The sequence below is a fragment of the Sinocyclocheilus grahami genome, unplaced genomic scaffold (assembly GCF_001515645.1).
Source record: "Sinocyclocheilus grahami isolate Dianchi unplaced genomic scaffold, SAMN03320097.WGS_v1.1 scaffold115.1, whole genome shotgun sequence".
Classification (NCBI taxonomy): domain Eukaryota; kingdom Metazoa; phylum Chordata; class Actinopteri; order Cypriniformes; family Cyprinidae; genus Sinocyclocheilus; species Sinocyclocheilus grahami.
Window position 1 is genome coordinate 357544 of NW_015505294.1, and position 20537 is coordinate 378080.

Genomic DNA, 20537 nt, shown 5'->3' on the forward strand with positions numbered 1-20537 from the left:
ACATTATTTTTCAAATACTGTACATTATTGTAGGTCCTCTATGCCCCGCCTCTCTCAAACGCTTCGTTTTCTACAAAGTCCCTCCTTCCGACAAGCGCAGTATGCTTCAACACTAACTGCGGTTACAGAAACCACGCCTTCTTTCTTTGCGTGCACATTTGGGCGGCATTATGCAAATATTTCCACATAGTGAGGTAGACATGTGGGGGCGTGTTAGAACGAGCCGTTTTAGGGGGCGTGGCAGAGTCTTAACTTTGATAAAGAATATCTCTTTGGTTTTGAGACTTTAGTCTTTGCAACTTCAGGGATCTTATCTATGCACAATCAGCTTGTAACACTCCAAAGAGAAAGGAAAACTTGAAATCGCATCATATGACCCCTTTAAAAGCACCCCTGGTGCTCATCTCACAGCGCCCCGTCCAGCTGTATTTCACAGGAGACCACGTCTTATGTGAACGCCTGCGTACCTGTTCAGAGAAGAGCTCAGGTAAACCGGACCACGTGACCCTGTATTCCCAGTACAGTGATTGTAGGCGACAGACTCGGTTTAACCTTCCGCGTTTACATGCAGCTGGTCAGCGAGACATGTCACCTCCAGTCTCTGTTTGAGTTTAACTTAATCACACGAGCTGTTTTACTCGAATGAAAGGATTTAGGAGAGGGCTGCGATGTGGCGTTGTCTTTTGATTCTCTATCTGACATGTCTCGCGTTTACTCAGTCTGCGGGTAAGTATCTATCTATCTATCTATCTATCTATCTATCTATCTATCTATCTATCTATCTATCTATCTATCTATCTATCTATCTATCATCTTCTGGGGATATTTAAGGGAGCGCGAGCTAGTTGTCACAATTTTTACTATAGTGAATATTAGTGTTTTTCAATTTCCGTGTAGACAAACTAAAGCATTTTCTACAAAATTGTGTTTTTATTTTTACGGCTATTGCCTCTGTAAAAAGATACGGTTCATTTAATACATTGACCTTTTGTGGGGCATGTTGTATGTATTATATATTAAGTTGTGACAATGGAATCTGCCATTAAACAGCCTATTATAGGTTTTTTTAAGGGAAATTTGGTAACACTTTATTTCGATAGTCCGCTTTAGACATTCTATTAACAGTAAGTAACTTTGCAACTACATGTCAACTAGCAGTTAGTAGAGTATTAGTAGACTGTCTGCTTAATATCTTCTAACACTTTCTTTGTCAACTTATTCTACTAACCCTAAACCTACCCTAACAGTCTACTCTGAGAGTTAGTAGACATGTAGCTGCAAATGAATGAGAATTAGTTGACATGTAGTTACAAAGTTACTTGTAGTTAATAGAATGTCTAAAGTGGACTATCGAAATAAAGTGTAACCGGAAATGTAAAAGTGAAACAAACAAAAATCCTGAAACAGTACAATAAAAATTTACAAAAATCGCAAGTATTGTAATGAATTTTAAGTGATCATTTAAAACATGTGACAATTTGCCCTGTTTGAACATTTGAAAACTCCTCTTGTAAGAACATGGTTCAGCCTTTATGTATCATATGTTTACATAACAAATATATGATGATGGCCTGATGACCCCTTACACTGAAGCTGTTTTTCCGGTTAATATTGTTCATCTCATCCATGCAAGCATTAATTTAGTACCTTGTTTGTCTACCAGGATAAAACCCTCTCAACCTGTAATGGGAACTTTGTACCTGGTAAAGGCCTGTTTAGCTCAGCTGCTCCTGATTAATGATTGAATGAAGTTACTGGCTGCAGTGCAGAACAATGATCTTACTTAAATATTACACAGTGAAAAGATCTGGTGCAATAGGGACTATTCAGTGCTGACGGATCAAAGATATTAAAAATAGTTGTAATTACCCTTAAACAGTTGTGACTAGTGTTATAACCCATGGTTATATAGTAATACTGTAAAATCCTATCAAATGCATTCATACAGCATAAAGCATTTGTCAAACCTGTTGTCATGATGATACACATATCGCTCTTCCGCCTATATGAGCTTTCACATGTTGCTGTTTTTTGCATATGTAAAGCATCTGTGATCCATCATGTGACTGACCTACATTGGTAAAAGGGGTCGTAAAGTGAGCAATGCAGTGTAAACTTGATCTGGAACAAGAGTATGTTCTGCTTTGGTCAATATTTGCTTTCGTGACATTGTTTTCCTTCTTCTGCCAGTCTTTTCCTGCCTCTGAATCCTTGGTATTGACATTATTAGTTTAGCTGACATATTTGTCCAAAGGCACTTACAATACAGTATTTTCTAGATATTAATTGATCACTATTTTCATTGCCTGGGAATTGAATCTTTGACATTCCCAGCACTGTGCTCTGCCAGTTGAGTTACAGGAAATACTTGCTATTGTTTCTTCCTACTTGCTTTGAATACATGCAAATTTTGTTCTGTACTTTCAGTTTCATGCTTGGATACTTTATATCTATCTGGATATCGAAGATATGAGCTGTTAAATGTCAGCTTTAAGAACTGGTTGAAGGTGTAAGCATTTTATAATGGATATACAGTTAATCTGACTTTACATCATAGATTGCCCACTAAATCATGACTGAAAAACATGACTTTACACAAGTACGCAAATGCTGGGTTGGGATATTGCAAGCACACTCTACATACTTAACCTACTAAACCTAGTATACTAGAAAACTGGGATGCAGCACCGATAATCTTATGACCGATAACCGATAAATGAACGATATTGAAATTCTATACAATTTTGTCTAAATTAATTTAAAATAAAACACATAAACTCAAATTTAAAGTTGATAGTCATCACAATATTATAATGTACAGTATGAAAATGGAACAGCCAATAGATTATAGACAATGGAACTTTTTTGTCCGCAAAATTTCAGCGAAATTTCTGTAATGTGATCGCACATTAAATCATTTTTAAATGATCTTAAAGTTATAAATTAAAGTTAAAATTAAAACTTAAATTAAACAGTAGATGACGGCAAAGGTATTCTAAATGTCAAGTGCGTACAATTACATACCTGATATTGACCAATACTGATAAAAAAATTTTTTTTAAATTACCCAATTACTGATAACATACTGGATATTTTAAATCCATTCTACTAAACCTGAGGACTCAGGCGGCAAACTGTTGGCATTTTAGCCAAGGTATACTTCATTTTTTACGCAAATGCTTAGCGTATACATATCACTAAACACCTAACCTTTCAAATTGTACATATGGTTTAATAAAATAGTAGTAAATATATGTTTAATAGCGTGTGCAAACACAAGTGCTCGACACATGCACTAGATAGTTTCCTTGTTCGATGTTTGCGTTATTTCTCTTGCAATGTTATGAGCGATAACAATACTTTGTACTCCTTGCATTTATCTCTGAACCCCCAACCCCCCAAAACGAATAACACGGGTGTCTATTTTTGTTGTATCTCCAGTAGTTTGTTGTTGTTCGGCTTCTTCCTTTTCTTTTTCGACTGTGAAAAAATGGCTTGGACCAGTGTCGCCATCTTGTGGACAAATTAATTAGCGACAAAAAATTAAAAGTGCTGTGTGAGCCACACAGAGTATGCATGGTTAGAAAAATCTAGCTTTGCATGTACAGTACCCAAGTTCTATTCTGATGATGAAATTTAATTCATGCACTGTAGCGATACTCTATTGTACACATAAAACTATAAGTAGGCCTACAGTATATGGTATAAGTATACTTTAAGGTTATATCTCAGCCCTACTGTTACATATGAATTCGAAATCACATCTGATCACTTGCTGCTCATTGTTTATGCCACAGCTGACCTGTGGGGTCACTGGATTTGTTATTAAACCGCTCATTAGAGAGGGTCTGGGCTATTTCTTCCCTCACTTCCCTTTTCCCTTTTCTTGGAAAGGTGTTTTCTATCACATCACATAGAAATAAATTAACAACTGTCTTACCTCAAATCCTCAGAGATCATGTGTACAGTGTTTGTCAAAGGTCAAACTGACTGTCCTGACCTGATTATCTTGCGTATGACCAATACAAGCAGTCCCAAAGTTTGTTGGTTGAAGGATTTATGGACCTACTTCCAAACTCTGCCCATATTGGAGTTTCCCAACCATGTTCCCGGGAATCTACATGTACAATATTTATGTTGGCAGTGATGTCTATTAATGGACACCTTGATGGGCATGTCACCAGCCAAGCTTTCAAATGAACCTTCATAATGAATGACCATTAAATTAACTTTTTATGAACCCATTTCCGTTTTATAGCATAAAATACCATATCCATGTTGGCAGATGTAGAAATGTTTCTCAAACATGGAAATATGAAGCAGTGCTGATGAGAAACAGCCTCACCTGTGGGTTTCACTCATCTCTCCTGAGATTAGATATCCTCCACAAGACTCAAGCAAGGTTACGCCAAATAAAGAAGTCATTGTTTTTAGCTGAGCGACATTCATGTGTGCACATCTACCTGTATAAAGAATCTAGCAGTTTACTTGGCACAGAGTGAAGTTTTATCCATTGTAACACACTGATACTCACTTATTTCTTGTCCCCCCCCCCTCTCAAAACAAAGATCCGCTTTGTAGCAGCGTTCCAGAGTTCAAGCATGATCAAACTCAGTCGGTTTCGGCGACGTTTGGCCACAGCGTGGTCCTCACCTGCACAGCCTCCATAGGTTTAAACCGCACCAATTCAGACTGCAAAGACCTCCTGGAGTGGATAAAAGATGGCACACCGCTTACCAACCTCACCTACTCTGAAGATGTAAAAGACTGGTGGGTATATGATGCAATACAGTGCCAAATACTGAATACAGGCAGTGTATCGGTTATTAAAAAATATTGAAGTGAAAACATATGAAAGAGATTTAGTAACTTTAGTAACTTTATTTTGTGAAATTAATCACTATGGGTGTGTTCTAAATACTAGCGTACTGCATACTGTGCAGTAAACTATGGCAGCCTGGTTGCGTCAGAGAATAAAAAAAAATTAATAAAAAAAAAGGTAATTGTGACTTTTCTCAGATTTCTAAGTTTATATCTTACAATTATTACTTTTTTGCAATTTTGAGAATTACAAAATATGAACACAGAATTGCAAGATATAAACTAACAATTGCAAGAAACAAAATCTGAATTGTAAGAAAAAGTCACAATTTTTATTTTTGTTTTTGCGATTTTTTTATTTATTTCTGAATTGAGACTCAAAAAAGTCAGATTTGCGATTTCATCATGCAATTTTGAGAACAAAAAAGTTTGAATTGCAAGATACAAAGTCAGAATTGTGAGATGTAAACTCAAGAAAGAAAAAAAAGTCAGGATTCAGAGTTAATATCTCGCATTTTAAAGTTTTTGGGAGTTGAAAGTTAAAATTTCACAATTTTGAGTTTATTTCTCGTAATTCTGAGTTTATATCTCACAAATTTTTTCGTAGAATTGTGAGAAACAAAGTCTGAATTGTAATATACTGTATAAAACCAAGCACTGCGAGGAAAAAAGTTTAGATTGTGAGATTTTTTTCTTCTCATTTATTTCAGCAGAAGCCACCCATGTTTGTTGGCAATAAAAAAAATGGCTTGTTTTAAATTCATTTTTAAGCAGATTTTCTTTAAAGAAGTTTCTTTTCACCATTTAATTAAATAATCAGTGGTCCCACTTTATATATATTTTTTTTTATGTAACTACTATGTACTTACATTTAAAATTAAGTATAACGTACTTATTGTGTTCATATTGCATTTGTGTGGTGTGATACGGGTAAGGTTAGGGACAGGTTTGGTGGTATTGGTAGGTTTAAGGGTGGGTTAAGGTGTAGGGGATGGATCAACAGTGTAATTACAAATGTAATTACAGAAATTCATTACAGATGTAGGTATTTTTTTAAGTCAAGCAGATTGCATTGTGGGACATACTGTATGCACCTCACAGTGTACTCTTGTTGTATATAGCATATTTTGGCATTGTACATCATCAGTTTTTTCTGAATGCATAAAATTTGCATACTCTGTGTAGTACACTTACTAGGGAAATACTATGAGTAGTATGCTAGTATGCTATTTTGAACACAGCCGATACTAATGCTTGAAAACGAACTTCATTTCAAAGCACAAATTAACTAGTTTAAGTCAAAATATTATTCAATATTCCTCACTCTAATAAATGTAAACACTTGGCAGGTACCCTGATGAGGGTCACATCATTAAGAGCAGTGAATTAACACTGACCCTGACAAATCAGGCCGATTTTGGTGTGTATTTCTGCGTGGTGAGGAACAGCACAGCGCAATTCAACGTAAAGGAATACAGTAAGAAACTAATTATTTACTTTAGTCTTTTAATATCGCCTACTTCAATATTATACAATGCATTCTCATATTCTTCATCCATTTATCCTTACAAATGCTCTAAAATTTTTATATAAAGTGTAAATTATATTCAGATTCTTTCTGTGTACTTGAAAATAAGGTTTATCCCATCTTTTATGCACAGAATCCCCAAGTCACACTGGGGCAGTGGTGGCATCGGTGGTCCTGCTGCTTGTGCTCGCTCTGGCAGCGGTGGTCTATTCCAAGTACCGACTCAACTTTAAACTGTGGTATAGGAACATTTATGGAGAGTATGAGCTCAATGGTTAGTCTGTATTCTGTATGTTAAAACCCTTTATCATCTGTGGTAACATATTGCATTTCATTAGGGATGCACGATATATCGGCCACCATATCGGTATCGGCCCATATCGGCTCATTTTTTCTGTTATCGGTATCGGCCTGATAAGAAAATTTGGCCGATATCTTAAAGCCGATAAATAATGCATTATTTCCTTCAGAGACACTTCAGATGCGCGCTGTTCGTTTGCAGCCTTTTGTGCAATTGTACATTGTAATATTGTGTTTATTTGATGTATATCTGATGTATCTCATATAGAATGCGTTTGGTAAAGTTAAAAGAGCGCTTCAGTTTACCAGTGATCATCTTTAGCTCAGCACACGCAGCCCAAACAGCAGTGCACAACATTAATAACTATGATTGGGAATGTCGTGTATATAACATTCTAATGAGAACATTATTATAATAAAACGTTGTGAATTCTTTGGGTTTAGTTGCTGTGTTTCAGTGCGTTGTTATGGGAAGAGCGCATCCACAACAGGATCACACATTCTGACTATAGCATGCAATAACTGCGTCATTTGTCATTTCATATATAAGTTGTAATATTATGTTTATGTTGTATTAATATTAATCTCAGGATGCATTTCCTTGAGTTAAATAAGCTGCCAGCAAAACGCTTCAGTTTACCGTGTTCATTCAGCTCTTCAGCTTCAGCTTGAGCTGCAGCTCAATGGCTGCTATTTAAAACAGTGGTATTAATTTGTTACTTTTTCAAAATCATTGATATATTATTAATAACAACAACCACTTGTATTTTTCTCTTATTATTTTCATCAACAATATGGTTTAGTAATTAAAATCATTTAATTATTGTCCGTGCAGAGGCTATTCCGTTTTATTGATCTATGGCGCATTCATTTTGATTCTTTACATGTGTAATGATGTCCAGTGACTTGTTTGCATTATTTATGCATTATTTTATTTATTTGTAAGACTTTTTTATGACTAAATTTGGTAATGGGAGAGTAAAAATATTTTTAAAATGTACACCGTTCAAACTAGGCTGCTTATGTTGAAGTGTTTGGGATGTGGCTTTTAATGATGAGACCTTTTTTGTAATCAGGCTCTCAAAAAGTATATAACAATTTGGATATAGATTTATCGGCCAACATATCGGTTATCGGCTTTCAAAAATAAAGAATAATCGGTTATCGGTATCGGCCAAAATTTTCATATCGGTGCATCCCTACATTTCATGATGATTTTTTGCTGTTTCTCAGATGGCAAAATGTGTGACGCCTACATCTCATATGTCAGCAATGAGAATGACAGGAAATTTGTCAACTTCATCTTGAAACCTCATTTGGAGAACAAGTACAGTCATAAACTGCTGCTCAATGATACAAACATCCTTCCTGGAGCCGGTAAATCTCACGAATGAAATCTTAAATAAACAGTGCATAATATACATGCATAAAGGTATATATTAAAGGGTTAGTTCACCCAAAAATGAAAATTAGCCCACAAATTACTCACCCTCAAGTCATCCTAGATCTTTCAAGCTGTTTAATGCCACTCAGCGGGTGTTGCATGCATCAGTCCAAAAGAAGTTAAATAAAAAGTGCCCATCCATTAAAAAAAGTGTCTCACACGGCTCCGGGGGGTGAACAAAAGCCTCCTGTAGTGAATCGATGCGTTTTTGTAAGAAAATATCCATATTCAAAACGTAATAATCACTTGAATCTAGCTTGCGCTCACTGTTGTAAACAGAAGCAGTTCCGGGCGGATGACGTATGAGGTCGGCTTTGCGCATGTGCCGCTCAGAAGTGACAAACGCGGAAGCGCAGCGGAGAGATCAAAACAAAACAACGGTCACTTATTAGAAGTACAAAATGAGGATTTGTAAAGAAGAATGTCAGAGGATTTGGATATAAGCCAAGAGGAGACTGGTTTTCCTTTGCTAAAGTAAGGAAACTTTGCTTCTTTTGATCCTGTAAACAAACGTTGGTTTTCACGAGACTCACCGGCGCATGCGAAACGCTGAACTCATACGCCATCCTCCCGGAACTGCTTCCAGTGTACAACTGTTGGCGCAAGCTACATTAAAGTGATTATTACGTTTTGAATATGGATATTTTTCTTACAAAAATGCATCAATTCACTACAGGACGCCTTTGTTCACCTCCCGGAGCCTTGTGAGACACTTTTTTTTAAATGGAAGAGCGCTTTTTATTTAACTTCTTTTGGAATGAAGCATGCAACACCAGCTGAGTGCCATTCAACAGCTTGAAAGATCAAAGACCATTTTTAATATAACACTGACTGGATTCGTCCGAAAGAAGAAAGTTAGCTTCAGTGGCCATAACTAAAAAGACACATTTTACAATGTGTTGTTGATTTATATGTACTGACAAAACATTAAAAGTAAAAATAGCAAGAGATCTAAATTAATTGTAATCTGTATTCCTTTCTTAATTAATAAATATGTCATCTTATGTACAGTATATTTCACATTGCATAATTCATAATTCAATTGAAAATAGTTTGTGGAACCTGTGATACATTTATTCCAGGATTCTTTTTTGATCAATTTAATGCATTTATTTTCAAATCAAACTAGTAAATAACATGAAAATTCATCCTTTTTAATTAATTTTTTCTCCTTTTTAATTAATAAATATATTATTGTATTCTTTTTTTAATTAATAAATATCTTATTGTGCATGATTAGTGTAAAGAAATATGTTTTGTGGTCAAAATCTTTCACGATCATTTCATTATGAAACAAACTTTTAACAAAATATAAAAACTTTCTCTGACTCTGAAACAACTTTTCTCTTCCGTTGATTTAACCAAAGCCATGTGGGCGGGAAGAATAATATTAACCAATAATAGTGACCTAACATGTTCTCACACTCTAATGATCAAATCAAATTTGAGAGAAATTTTTTAAAATTAGGTTCCACCCTACATTATTTTTCTTATTAAAATTTTATTTTCTTAATTTTCTTCTTAGATGTTTTTAAAATATATTTTCATAGTACATCAGACTATTTCAAAAGATTAAGAAACATATGAGCTTTAATGTTAGATGCTGTTTCATGTTCAGGCAGGGTTTGTGGCACTTGATGGAGCTGTCGAGGAAGCCCATCTTCATCATATTTCAGTCGCAGCAGAAGCAAATGAGCCAGGACATCAGTCATCAGCTGAGACAACACCAGCCCCGAATCACGACCCTCACCTGGGGCGCGCACTCCATGGTCAGACCCTCGCAGTGCTCAATACATCCGAGAGATTTGGGGTTAAACAAGCCTAATCATTCTCATTCCCTTCCCACAGACCCCTTCTTCAGGCTTCTGGAAGGAGCTGGCACTGGCGATGCCGCTTAAGGTGACGTTTCACAGGGAATCTGCCGGCGATCCGCAGACTCTGCTGCAGGGCGATAAAGATCCCATGCTCACGCAGCAGCCCGATTACCTGGACTGCAGACCGGACCCCGATCCCGCAGGAGACCTGGGTAAGAAATGTGCTTCTTCAGTTTATCTTCATTCAGTTTCATTCCAACAGTGACATTTGATCTGGATTACGCTTCCTTTAAAGAGTTAATTCACCCAAAAATGAAAATTCTGTCATTAATTACTCACCCTCATGTCGTTCCAAACCCTTAAGACCTTCGTTCATCTTCGTAACACAAATTAAGATATTTTTGATGAAATCCGAGAGCTTTCTGACCTTCCATAGACAGCAATGCAACTGACAAGTTCAAGACCCAGAAAGGTAGCAAGGACATCATTAAAATAGTCCATGTGACATCAGTGGTTCAACCTTAATGTTATGAAGCTATGAGAATACTTTTTGTGTGCAAAGAAAAGAAAACGGAGTAGTGCAAATAGCCCGTCTTGTTGGCAGAGGCCACACCAACGTGTGATTGGGCTAGCCAACACTACAAAAGAGGGCCATTGAACGACAGCTTCAGTGGCATAGTTGGTAGTGCGTACTGTAGTCTTTTTGCCAAACTTTTTTTCTCCCTTTCAAATCTCATATCACATCGGAAAGGCAATTATTTTCAATAAAAATGAAGGAAATAATCAAAAAGGTGAAAATGCAGTATCAGGTAGGGTTAGGGTAGGTGTAGGGAGGGCTTTATTGTCCCAAAAAGGTGGCATCCGTTTAATAATTTGAATTAAAATTATTATTTACACTCAATATGTTATTACTGCATAAGACAAGCTTGTATTGGAGATTATAAAGAAATAATCCTGTAGAAAATTTGAAAGCAGATGATTTATATTATGTGTGTGTCATCTTCAGAGCCGTCTGCAGAGCTGCTGATGAACATTAGTCGCTGTCGCCGGCTGATTGTTGTTCTCTCTCAGTCGTACCTGGAGCAGGAGTGGTGCACGACCAACTTTAGGTAACATCTACAGTGTATTTGCAGTACTTCACGTTGTTTATACTATCTCCCACTCCACCCTGCTTATATATATATATATATATATATATATATATATATATATATATATATATATATATATATATATATATACTACAAAAGAGGGCCATTGAACGACAGCTTCAGTGGCATAGTTGGTAGTGCGTACTGTAGTCTTTTTGCCAAACTTTTTTTCTCCCTTTCAAATCTCATATCACATCGGAAAGGCAATTATTTTCAATAAAAATGAAGGAAATAATCAAAAAGGTGAAAATGCAGTATCAGGTAGGGTTAGGGTAGGTGTAGGGAGGGCTTTATTGTCCCAAAAAGGTGGCATCCGTTTAATAATTTGAATTAAAATTATTATTTACACTCAATATGTTATTACTGCATACTGTTTTATAATGTACTACAATACTAAAAGTGCAAATAATTGCCACTATTTGCAATAAGTTGTGTAAATAGCAGAAAATCATGCTATTTTAACATAGTGTAAATAGAATCTATAGCTATTTGCACTTAGTGTAAATAGCACATCGCTAAAAAATACTGCTATTTGCACTTAGTGTAAATAGCATCTACTGTATTGCTATTTGCACTTGGTATAAATAGCCTCTGTTGCAATTTAAAGTGCAAATAGCCGCTGCCAAAACAAAATTAACGACTTTATTCAACAATTTCTTCTCTTCTGTCAGTCTTTGACACGCGTCTACACTAAAACAAATTATACTAAAGTAGTTGCAAACAATTTATTTAAAAAAAATGTTGAAAGTCAACTAAATTTGTTTATTTAAATGTAGCTAAAATAAATTGATTGCTTTTCAGTGTACGAGAGTGCCACGACGAAAATTTACATTACAAGCTATCAGAATTTCATCTTATTTTTTGGCCCTATAAATACCAGCAGCTGCAGGAAATTGCGTATTTTCAAGTTTGCCTATAAATTATAACATTTAATTGTAAATATGAAATGTGTTTCCTTCACAGGTTTCCATTTGCCCATCTACAAGACCCTTCCCTCCAGAGCTCCTGTGCTTCCTGCAGATCCAGGTGTGACGGCTGAACCCAAACCCCCAGAGATAGACGTGTCTGACCTCGGCTTGAGGAACTACGCCGCACGCACTGACTTTTACTGCCTGGTCACTGAGGATGATATCTGAGACACACGCCTGTTCTTTTTTGCACTTTTAAGTCACTTTTAGCCCAATGATTTCTTGTTACTGTCACTGTTTCCTTTGTTTTTGTTTATCTACACCTGTACGATTATGCGTGCACAAAATTCTTTATACTTTTATGCAAAATGTTTTATAACATTTCATGTACAGTCCTAGGGATTTTGGTTCTGTATATATTTTAATAAAGTTGTGGGGTCTGTGTAAATGTGTTCGTGTCTCCTTCCCTACTATATGGTAGGCGAAAAACACTGTGTTCATAGTATTCATAAAAACTTTAAAACTGAGATAGAAAAAGCATGGATGAGATGGAAACTATACAACACTTACATACACTCCACAACTCTTACCTGTAATATACAACTCTTACTAATAGTATTTTTTCCATCCTTCAGTGCAGTGTTTTTCAATCCTGGTCCGATTGTATGTGTCTCTTATCTGACACACTCAGGATTGAAATCCACTGCTGTAGTGAAATACTTTTCTCCCACTACACTTACCTGCACTCTGATGAGAGTAATTAACCCTTAGCAGTGACTGAATCACTTAAACACTTTTCAGCAGCGCATCTCTTGACTGCAGCAACGTTTCTGGAGAACCCTACAGCAAAAGAATTAAAATGTGCAACAAGGTAAATAAATACATTAAATGTATTAATGATATTTTGAAGTTTGCTTTTATACTGCAATAATATAACACTTTCGATCTATTTTACTCTAATACGGACCCAAAAACACTGTTTTGTGTGTGTTTACTGTGTAATGTTAATGGCAAGATGCTGAGCGCCACCTTGTGTCTGTATCAAACTGCAACTGTATTTGAATCACAACATAATTTATTCAGCCATGTAATATAATATACAATATACAGTATTTTTATTCTGTTGTCTTAAGTTTAGATGACTGCAAATTTAAACGTACATACATTCTATCTCTAGGTTATTGATAAAATGAACATGAGCAACCTATGCTAATATAGGCGTGGCTAGCTAGCATACGAAATTTGATCATGGCTGCAACATCGGGGCAATTGTAACATTGCGTTACAGTTGCTCCCAACAAGCCACATAGCCCAGTGTAACGCTCCTTGTTTGTCTGTGTGTTAGGCGAAGCTACGAGAATACTTTTTAATCAAATAGGCCTACTCGTTGATTAGGTATTGGGGAAAGCCGCGCATGCATTGTGGTACTCTCCAAAAAGGCAGGAGAAGAACTGTTGAATAAATTGTTACTTTTGTTTTCTTTGTGCACAAAAAGTATTCTCGTAGCTTCGCAAAATTTAAGTTGAGCCACTGATGTCACATGGACAGTTTTATCGATGTCCTTACTACGTTTCTGGGTCTGGGAACATTTCAGTTGCGTTGCTGTCTATGCAGGGTCTGAGAGCTCTCCGATTTCATCAAAAATATCTTAATTTGTGTTTTGAAGATGAACGAAGGTCTCACGGGTTTGGAACGACATGAGGGTGAGTAATTAACGACAGAATTGTCATTTTTGGGTGACCCTTTAAATTAACCCGACAATGGCATGGTAAGTGACTGGTTTAATTTGGTTTGCATCCATACCACTAGGTGTCAGCATAAGCCAGCACAAAATATCCAGCCAGCACAGGAGTCCTCCTGCAGAAGGCAGCATAATAACATCAGCCATTTATTAACATGTGACTTTTGCGTTAACAGCCTAAAACCATAATGTTTAAACTAACACAACCTATATAACCTTCTTTAAGTTTAAGTCCTGAATGGAAGATTAAGGACTTTACTTTTTCTTCAAAAACTGCCATCAGTGAACACTAGCAAAAGAACAGTCTGTGACACTCAGTTGTGGATGTGATGTAAACACTGAATGTTTTGTACCCTGTAATTTGCTGTGAAGCACATAGCTCATAGCTGCCCTTTATTTTGCCGGGAGCTATTTGACGTTGAAGTCAAAATTCGTAAAATGTTAAACATGCAGTACTAAGAAAGGCCTTGTTGTGATTCAGATGTCATCAATACGTACTTTTACTCAGAATATACAGACATTTTAGGACAGTCTATGATTTAGAAATGTTGTAAATGTGGCGGCTCGTGAGTAAGTCATCGGGTTTTGCAGTAGGGTGTGGTAGATGATTGTTCATGTCGAAGCAGAGAGAAAGTATGTAAATAAGGGTGGGCCGACATTAGGACAGAAACAGAAAACAGAAAAGGACAGGGTGGGATAAAGACACTTTAACCGTTTTTGCTGACGTGTGACAAACAAACTGGGCTGAAATCAGCATGAATGGGAATTTCTGTTACGAAACACCACTTTTTTTTTTTTTTACATAAATGCAAATGAGTATATTTTTAGCGTACTGTCTCTTTAAAAGATGCTAATACAGGATTTGTTTTCTGAAAAAAAATCAGTTTGACAAAAACACAAACTCTATTTCCTTTTTATTGTTTTTTTTTTATATGAACATAGATCTATGACACTCACGCGCATGCATTTTACAATGAAATTATGATGAATTAAAAAAATATACTAGACATTCGATCATCAAAGACTTTGAAAAGAGAACATTCCATGCATTCTTAAAGGTCGGAACGTTCAAGACCTCTCTGCAGAATCAAGTCTCCATCCGGTAAAAGCATGTCTCAAATATTTAAAGACTGCAAATCATACACTATTTCTATTTCATACACACCGGATTAAATATATTTTGGAAGCGTACCAACCCAAACCAAACATTCAACATCCATAATAAAAAAAGTTTATACAAAAAAGAAAAAAGAAAAAAAAGAACACTACATGCGAGTAGAATTGCTTACTATAAAAATTAATGCACATATTGCACCATATACAATTACGAAAAATAGAAAAATTCGTAAGTGAACAGAAATGATCTATATGAATTTGGCATATAGTGATGTTTCTTTGTAAAAACATAATCAATTTAGTCAGTGGGTTTAAATGCAACATCTCCATTCAAACATTCAGATGGTATTTTACCATGTGTCCTCATATCATTATAGTTATTATTTGTACACTAAATAATGACACATACTATCTGTACATAGCAAAACACCAAAAAAAGAAGAAAACCCACTAGATTTTAAATCAGACTGGTAAGAAATAAGCAATTCTGTTATGACAAGAAGGCTGATTAACAGCCCAAATCTGTCCGGCCTGTGTTTACAGCATTTATGTGTATTACAAAACATATAAAAATCTTCTTAGATCATCTAAACCCACACAATTCCAATTTGCCAGCTAAAATGTCTTCCCTACCATCATAATACAGATATTTTTCTACAAATATCTAACAAAAGCAACAGTTTTTAAAAGACAGATTAAATTCCTAAGATATAATTATTATATCATGGATAGTTTGAGTTTCTGTATATTAATAAAAAAAAAATACAGGCAACAGCCAGTATAAAAAAAAGACATTGCAATAAATCCCTGAGGATTTTTGGGAAAAATAACAAAAATACGAGGCTAAATAGGAAGTGATCGTCCTATACAGTAACAATAAAGTCTTGTGTGTGTTATCCACTTTTCAGAATATTTATTTTGCCGGTGTTCCGGTTGTGTTTTCCTTATCCATTGTCCTTATTAAATATCTTCTTGTTTGACAATATAATCCATTCAGAAACCCATGTCTGAAAAGTCTTCTTTCTGATACCCTTTCTGTAAAACACAAAGCAAAAAAAACACCATGAGTGAGTGACGCTTTTAATCTTACATGCACATAGTTGTTCCAGTTAGCACACTGGCTAGCATCCCAGATTTGAAGTAGAAGACAGAACACGTTTTATTTTTTTAACCGGTGGCGTTGTATGGTGTGTTAGGACATGCTCACGAGGAAATCACCCGAAAACCACATCGCAGGGTGTGGCTGAACGTCTCCTTCCCATATCAACACGCTTTAAGTATGTATGTTTGTGTATTTTGTAAATAAGCTACTCAAATATGTGCGTGTTCTTTCCCATCTGATTACCCAGTATGATATGTGTTCATTCGCGTGCTTGTCTTCAAATAACTGGAAAATGTCTAGAGGGCGGGGCGGATTGACAGTAATCGTGACGTGCAACTGTACTAGTTTGTAATGACCCAACACAAAGAGACACTGAATTGAATAAGTTGAATAAAAATGGTAAAAAGTTAAATTTTTACAATTTATGCAGTAAATGTGAATAGTGCTTGCTGTCTAAGTCACAGGGAACAGCTATGCACTTAAGTTTATTACTCATTGTAAATTCCAAGACTACTGCTGCATTTTCAAACAAAACACTGACACCTACTGGTGTGGATGAATTACACAAAACCAAACGCTTTCAAATACAAATGCTTTTTCTGGCGTACTTGTTGTCTACAATTAAAAATGATCTCATAGTAGGTGAGCTAACGAAATAAAGTGACTAAGTCGGTTGAGTGATCTCAAATGGCCACCATTAGGGGCGACCCGCTTCATGTAGAATATGTAAGTCTCATGCGAGTGTACGCACATTTTTAAACAGACGTAAGCCAAAGTACTACTACAAAAGTTTTTCTTTTAATACTTTTATAATTTATTATGTAAATATGAGAGGTGATTGCCCTGTAAAAGTTGCCTACACGATGCTAAGGTGTTCTAGTGCCCAGTCCCATGTTTCTACAATGTTCTGGTCTATAGATATGGCTCGGGGGTTGATCTTTCAAAGTAAATCAATGGGTTTTTCACCCTTTTTATGAAAATTATAGAGTTCGGTCTTTAAGAAAAGTGCATGATTTGACAAACTGCATTTCAGTCATGTCTGTAGCATAAACCGTGTGACATTAAACTGACACCTACTGGTGTGGATGAATCAGGCAAGAAGGAAAGTTTTCAGCAGTGTTGTGGGCTACTTTTATTTCTGCTGCCGAGGGTTGTTTTTTTTAATCTGCGGGTTGAACCAAAAACCCTCCACCCCAAAACGATATTTCAACCAAGGTTGAACCTCCTGGAAAGAGGTTTTGACCCCCTAGAATGCGATTTTGGAGTGGTTTATATAACCATTTCATCTGGAACACAATTGGGCTAGTTTTGAGTACCATTTGACCCTTCACAAAGACACGACCTCCTTAGTTACTGTTGCTATGTCCGACAAGCCATGCCGCTCTCACACTGCACTTCATGTTCCCACGCAATGAAAAATACATCGTGGAGCAAAGAGGAAACTTAAAACACGCCGACAGACAAGACAGAGTAGGTTTCTTCTGGTATGAAACAAGTCTCAGTATTGCCTCAGCAGCACATGAACAGAACCGTCTTTTCATATGTACTTAAAGCATGAAAAAAATATGAATGAACATCAGAACATATTTTATTTAAACTGCAGAAAAACGTAAATACAATTTTTCAAGTTTAAGTCCACCGAAGTAAAGTGATTTGTTTTTGGCTGGTCACTCTATGTAGAATATAAGTTTCGTGTGCATCAATTTTTAAACACATTTGTCAAAAATAGTACTAAAGTTTTGAAGGAAAACCTTTTAAAAATACATTAGGTAGATAATTTATATGGTCATAATACTTACACTTCTGTAATCTTTGTGTAGTTTTTTGTACTGGAACATGTTGCTCAGCACTGTTGCCGCTGCTTTAGCAGCTTTCAGTTTAGCAGGGCTGGATGAAAAAATGTAAATTGTAATGTTACTTTGGAAGCAATATCATTTTGTGTTGATTTTCGTTGTGTATTTGGATGACTTCAAGTTTTACCTGCTGTCATGAGATGTCTTGATGCCCACTAGCTTGGGCAGACCATCGAAGAAGGCGATGTCTCGTGCAGCCACCATGCTGCTGGTCACCAGGTTGTTGAGGGTTCCACAGGTGTTTAGCACCACATCACTGGATGGCTCCTTCTGGCGGCCATCGGAGGGCAGTTTGGCAAGCAAGGGATTTACCACCTTTGTGGCTAAAACGAAAGACACAGAACAATGAGCTTCTCTAATGCCACAGAGGTGCGATGGACTGAAGTTTTGTGGCTAGAGAAGGAAGCCTTACCCATGTCATTCTTGTCCTTGGCGTGACGGGAGAGGTTTCTGAGGAAGCCCGTGAGAGAACGCAGCTCGAGATCATTGTTGGTCCTGAGGAGATCCATAATGACAGGCAACATCCTATTCTGCTCCAACGCCACACAACTCAAGATGGACGCCCACTGAAACATAAAAGAGAAGTTTCATTGTTAAAATAAATCCAAATATCTGTCATGGAACTCTAGATGGCGCAGTCTGATAGGTCTAACACATAATGACATCATCACATGGTGCAGCAATTGTAGCTGATTCTTTTTGTATCAGCAGCCTATGAGCTTGCTGTTCAACATTCAAAGAGGTGGCTAGTGTTTGCTGTAGCAGTTGCAGCACGCTTCAGAAACCCTACACCTTCCCCAGCTCCACCTGTATAGAACTGCTACAGGGTGATTTATGTATGCTATATAGGGGGTTATTTCATATGATATATGTGCAGCAGATGTATTGGCAGTAGCAAGTCTCGGTACATGCTCTACCGCAGCAGCGTAGCAGATCTACTCCGCCAAGACCAAACACATTAAAGGTGCACTAAGCAATTTTGAGCTTTTGACCACAGTGTCGGACCGTGTCCCAAAACACACTTGCAGTCAATCAGCAGTAAGGGGCATGTCTTATGATAGAGAGAAGAGAGCACTCAATTTGAGTATACAGGACGGATATTAGCAGATAAGATTATAGCATCATAACATTTAAAAAGAAGGTTTACGATCAGACAAGAGGCAGGACCTGCGTAAATATCGGAGCAGCTTTCCAGCGGTGGAGAGAACTCAAGGAGTGGGAAGGGCTCGAATCGGACGCAGAGGTTGCGTTGTTTCTACTTGATAGGTGAGTAACTTATCTGTGTTGGCTTTTGTTTAAATATCAATTTTACATGTCTGTGCGTCTCACGTGAATGTTTCGAATTTGAAAAGCGTGATCGGCTCGTGTGCATGATCGCATTAGAGATAATGAGTTGAGAAGGGAAAACTGGACATCGCGTTGGTTTCATACAGATTACTTTATCACAGAATATTTGTTTTGGACATTCAGAAGTAGACATTTCAAGTTTTCTATACATATATTTCTTGTGTCTTTGAGGCAAGTATTCGCTGAGTTTCAGGCTGTTTTATTTACGTCTCTGTGAAGAGAGATGACAGAGACGAAGACGGCAGAGAGCGCACCCTGTAAATTTTCTTTATTTTACAAAAGCACATTGTATGTATGACTATACACAAATAAAGGTAGACCCTTTGCAGTTTCAAATGATATCTTACTCTTATTTGTACAATCAAAAATGACAGAGTATTTTTAGTTCTTTTCGCGGTCATTAAGAAAATACGAGACCCCAGGGGGTTAAAATGCTAGCAGTGTGACGAGGCGTTTTTTATGCTAAGTGCTTTGGCTTTTTTTCCTCAGAGTTGAAGTGCAACTAGGTGTAAAACGTAGTGCTCATCACTGTCGCTTTTCAGTCAGCTGTCCAATCACAGTCGAGGAGGGGTGGGGCAACAACCAACTGTCACGCATCCTGCTTGTACTACGACTAAACAATGCGCTCACAGCTAGACATTTTCTGCTGGCTTAGATGGCTAATGTGAGGTGAATCTCTTACCCTCTTGTCTCCAGCTGTGATGTTCTGCAGGGCTCCGGCCGCGGCCTCTCGCGTTGTGGAGTTGATCTCGCAGCGATGCAGCACCTGGTTATACAGCTCCACTATCTTAGGGTGCCAGAGCCACTCAATGTCTGTGGGCTGCCGTGACACTTCTGTAAATGTGGTGAGGTCCTGATTTTGTCTCTGGAAGAAAAGACAAAATATGAGATTAAGCTGAAGTTTGAGAATGAAAATTGAAATAGGAAATTGAAAGCAGCTTCTTACATCTTTGGCCTTCTTGCTATTAGGGGTGAAGCAGCCGATAGCTTCTCCTTTTGAGGAGCTCTGAGCTCGACTCGGACCCTCCAGCCGCAGAAGCGCTGAGGGGGGAATCTCAGTGTACAGCTGATAGGACAGATTCCTCAACACACACACTGCGTTCTCCACACCCTGAGAGAGGAATACACTCATGAACGGCCATGTGAACACACATGCAGGCGGAAGCAACAACAGAGGCAGAATATAAAAAAAGAGGGTGTTACACAATTACCTTCTCCTCCACTTTAGTGTCCGGCAAGCATTTCTGAACATAGCCAACAAGAGCATTTATAAGGCCACGGGTCTCTCTCATCTGCTGTCTGGTCTTCTCGTTCACCGAGCTCAAGTTCCTGTATAAGAAAACAGAAAGATATATACAAAGATCTGGTTTCACCAGAGAAAAAAGTATATATTATATAAATACATTTTATAT

General features: G+C 37.1%; 2 protein-coding genes across 4 annotated transcripts in view; one reads left to right on the plus strand and one right to left on the minus strand.

Annotated features, from left to right (window-relative positions):
• Positions 1 to 665: 665 nt before the first annotated feature.
• Positions 666 to 12422, plus strand: LOC107589339 (single Ig IL-1-related receptor-like). Its single transcript, XM_016277755.1, has 8 exons — positions 666 to 726; positions 4569 to 4770; positions 6171 to 6298; positions 6483 to 6623; positions 7883 to 8022; positions 9644 to 9862; positions 9942 to 10119; positions 12022 to 12422. The coding sequence occupies exons 1-8, from the start codon at positions 669 to 671 to the stop codon at positions 12192 to 12194; spliced, it is 1239 nt and encodes a 412-aa protein (XP_016133241.1). The 5' UTR covers positions 666 to 668; the 3' UTR covers positions 12195 to 12422.
• Positions 12423 to 15569: 3147 nt separating this feature from the next.
• Positions 15570 to 20537, minus strand: part of pkp3a (plakophilin 3a) — a 23530-nt gene continuing 18562 nt past the window's right edge. For all 3 annotated transcript variants that reach the window (XM_016277708.1, XM_016277707.1, XM_016277705.1), the window contains exons 7-13: positions 20337 to 20454; positions 20072 to 20236; positions 19808 to 19990; positions 18191 to 18344; positions 17906 to 18101; positions 17725 to 17812; positions 15570 to 15858 (exon numbers count right to left, since the gene is read on the minus strand). In XM_016277708.1, coding sequence (XP_016133194.1) covers positions 15817 to 15858; positions 17725 to 17812; positions 17906 to 18101; positions 18191 to 18344; positions 19808 to 19990; positions 20072 to 20236; positions 20337 to 20454 — 946 coding nt within the window. In that variant the 3' untranslated portion in view covers positions 15570 to 15816. The remainder of the gene's footprint in view (positions 15859 to 17724; positions 17813 to 17905; positions 18102 to 18190; positions 18345 to 19807; positions 19991 to 20071; positions 20237 to 20336; positions 20455 to 20537) is intronic.

What these genes read in the sequence shown, in the direction of transcription:
- LOC107589339 (XM_016277755.1), top strand. Translation starts at nt 669, where the DNA reads ATGTGGCGTTGTCTTTTGATTCTCTATCTGACATGTCTCGCGTTTACT. An exon ending in ATACAAACATCCTTCCTGGA is followed by an intron (nt 8,023 to 9,643) that starts GCCGGTAAATCT and finishes ATATTTTCATAG; the next exon opens with TACATCAGACTATTTCAAAA. An exon ending in CGATCCCGCAGGAGACCTGG is followed by an intron (nt 10,120 to 12,021) that starts GTAAGAAATGTG and finishes TTTCCTTCACAG; the next exon opens with GTTTCCATTTGCCCATCTAC.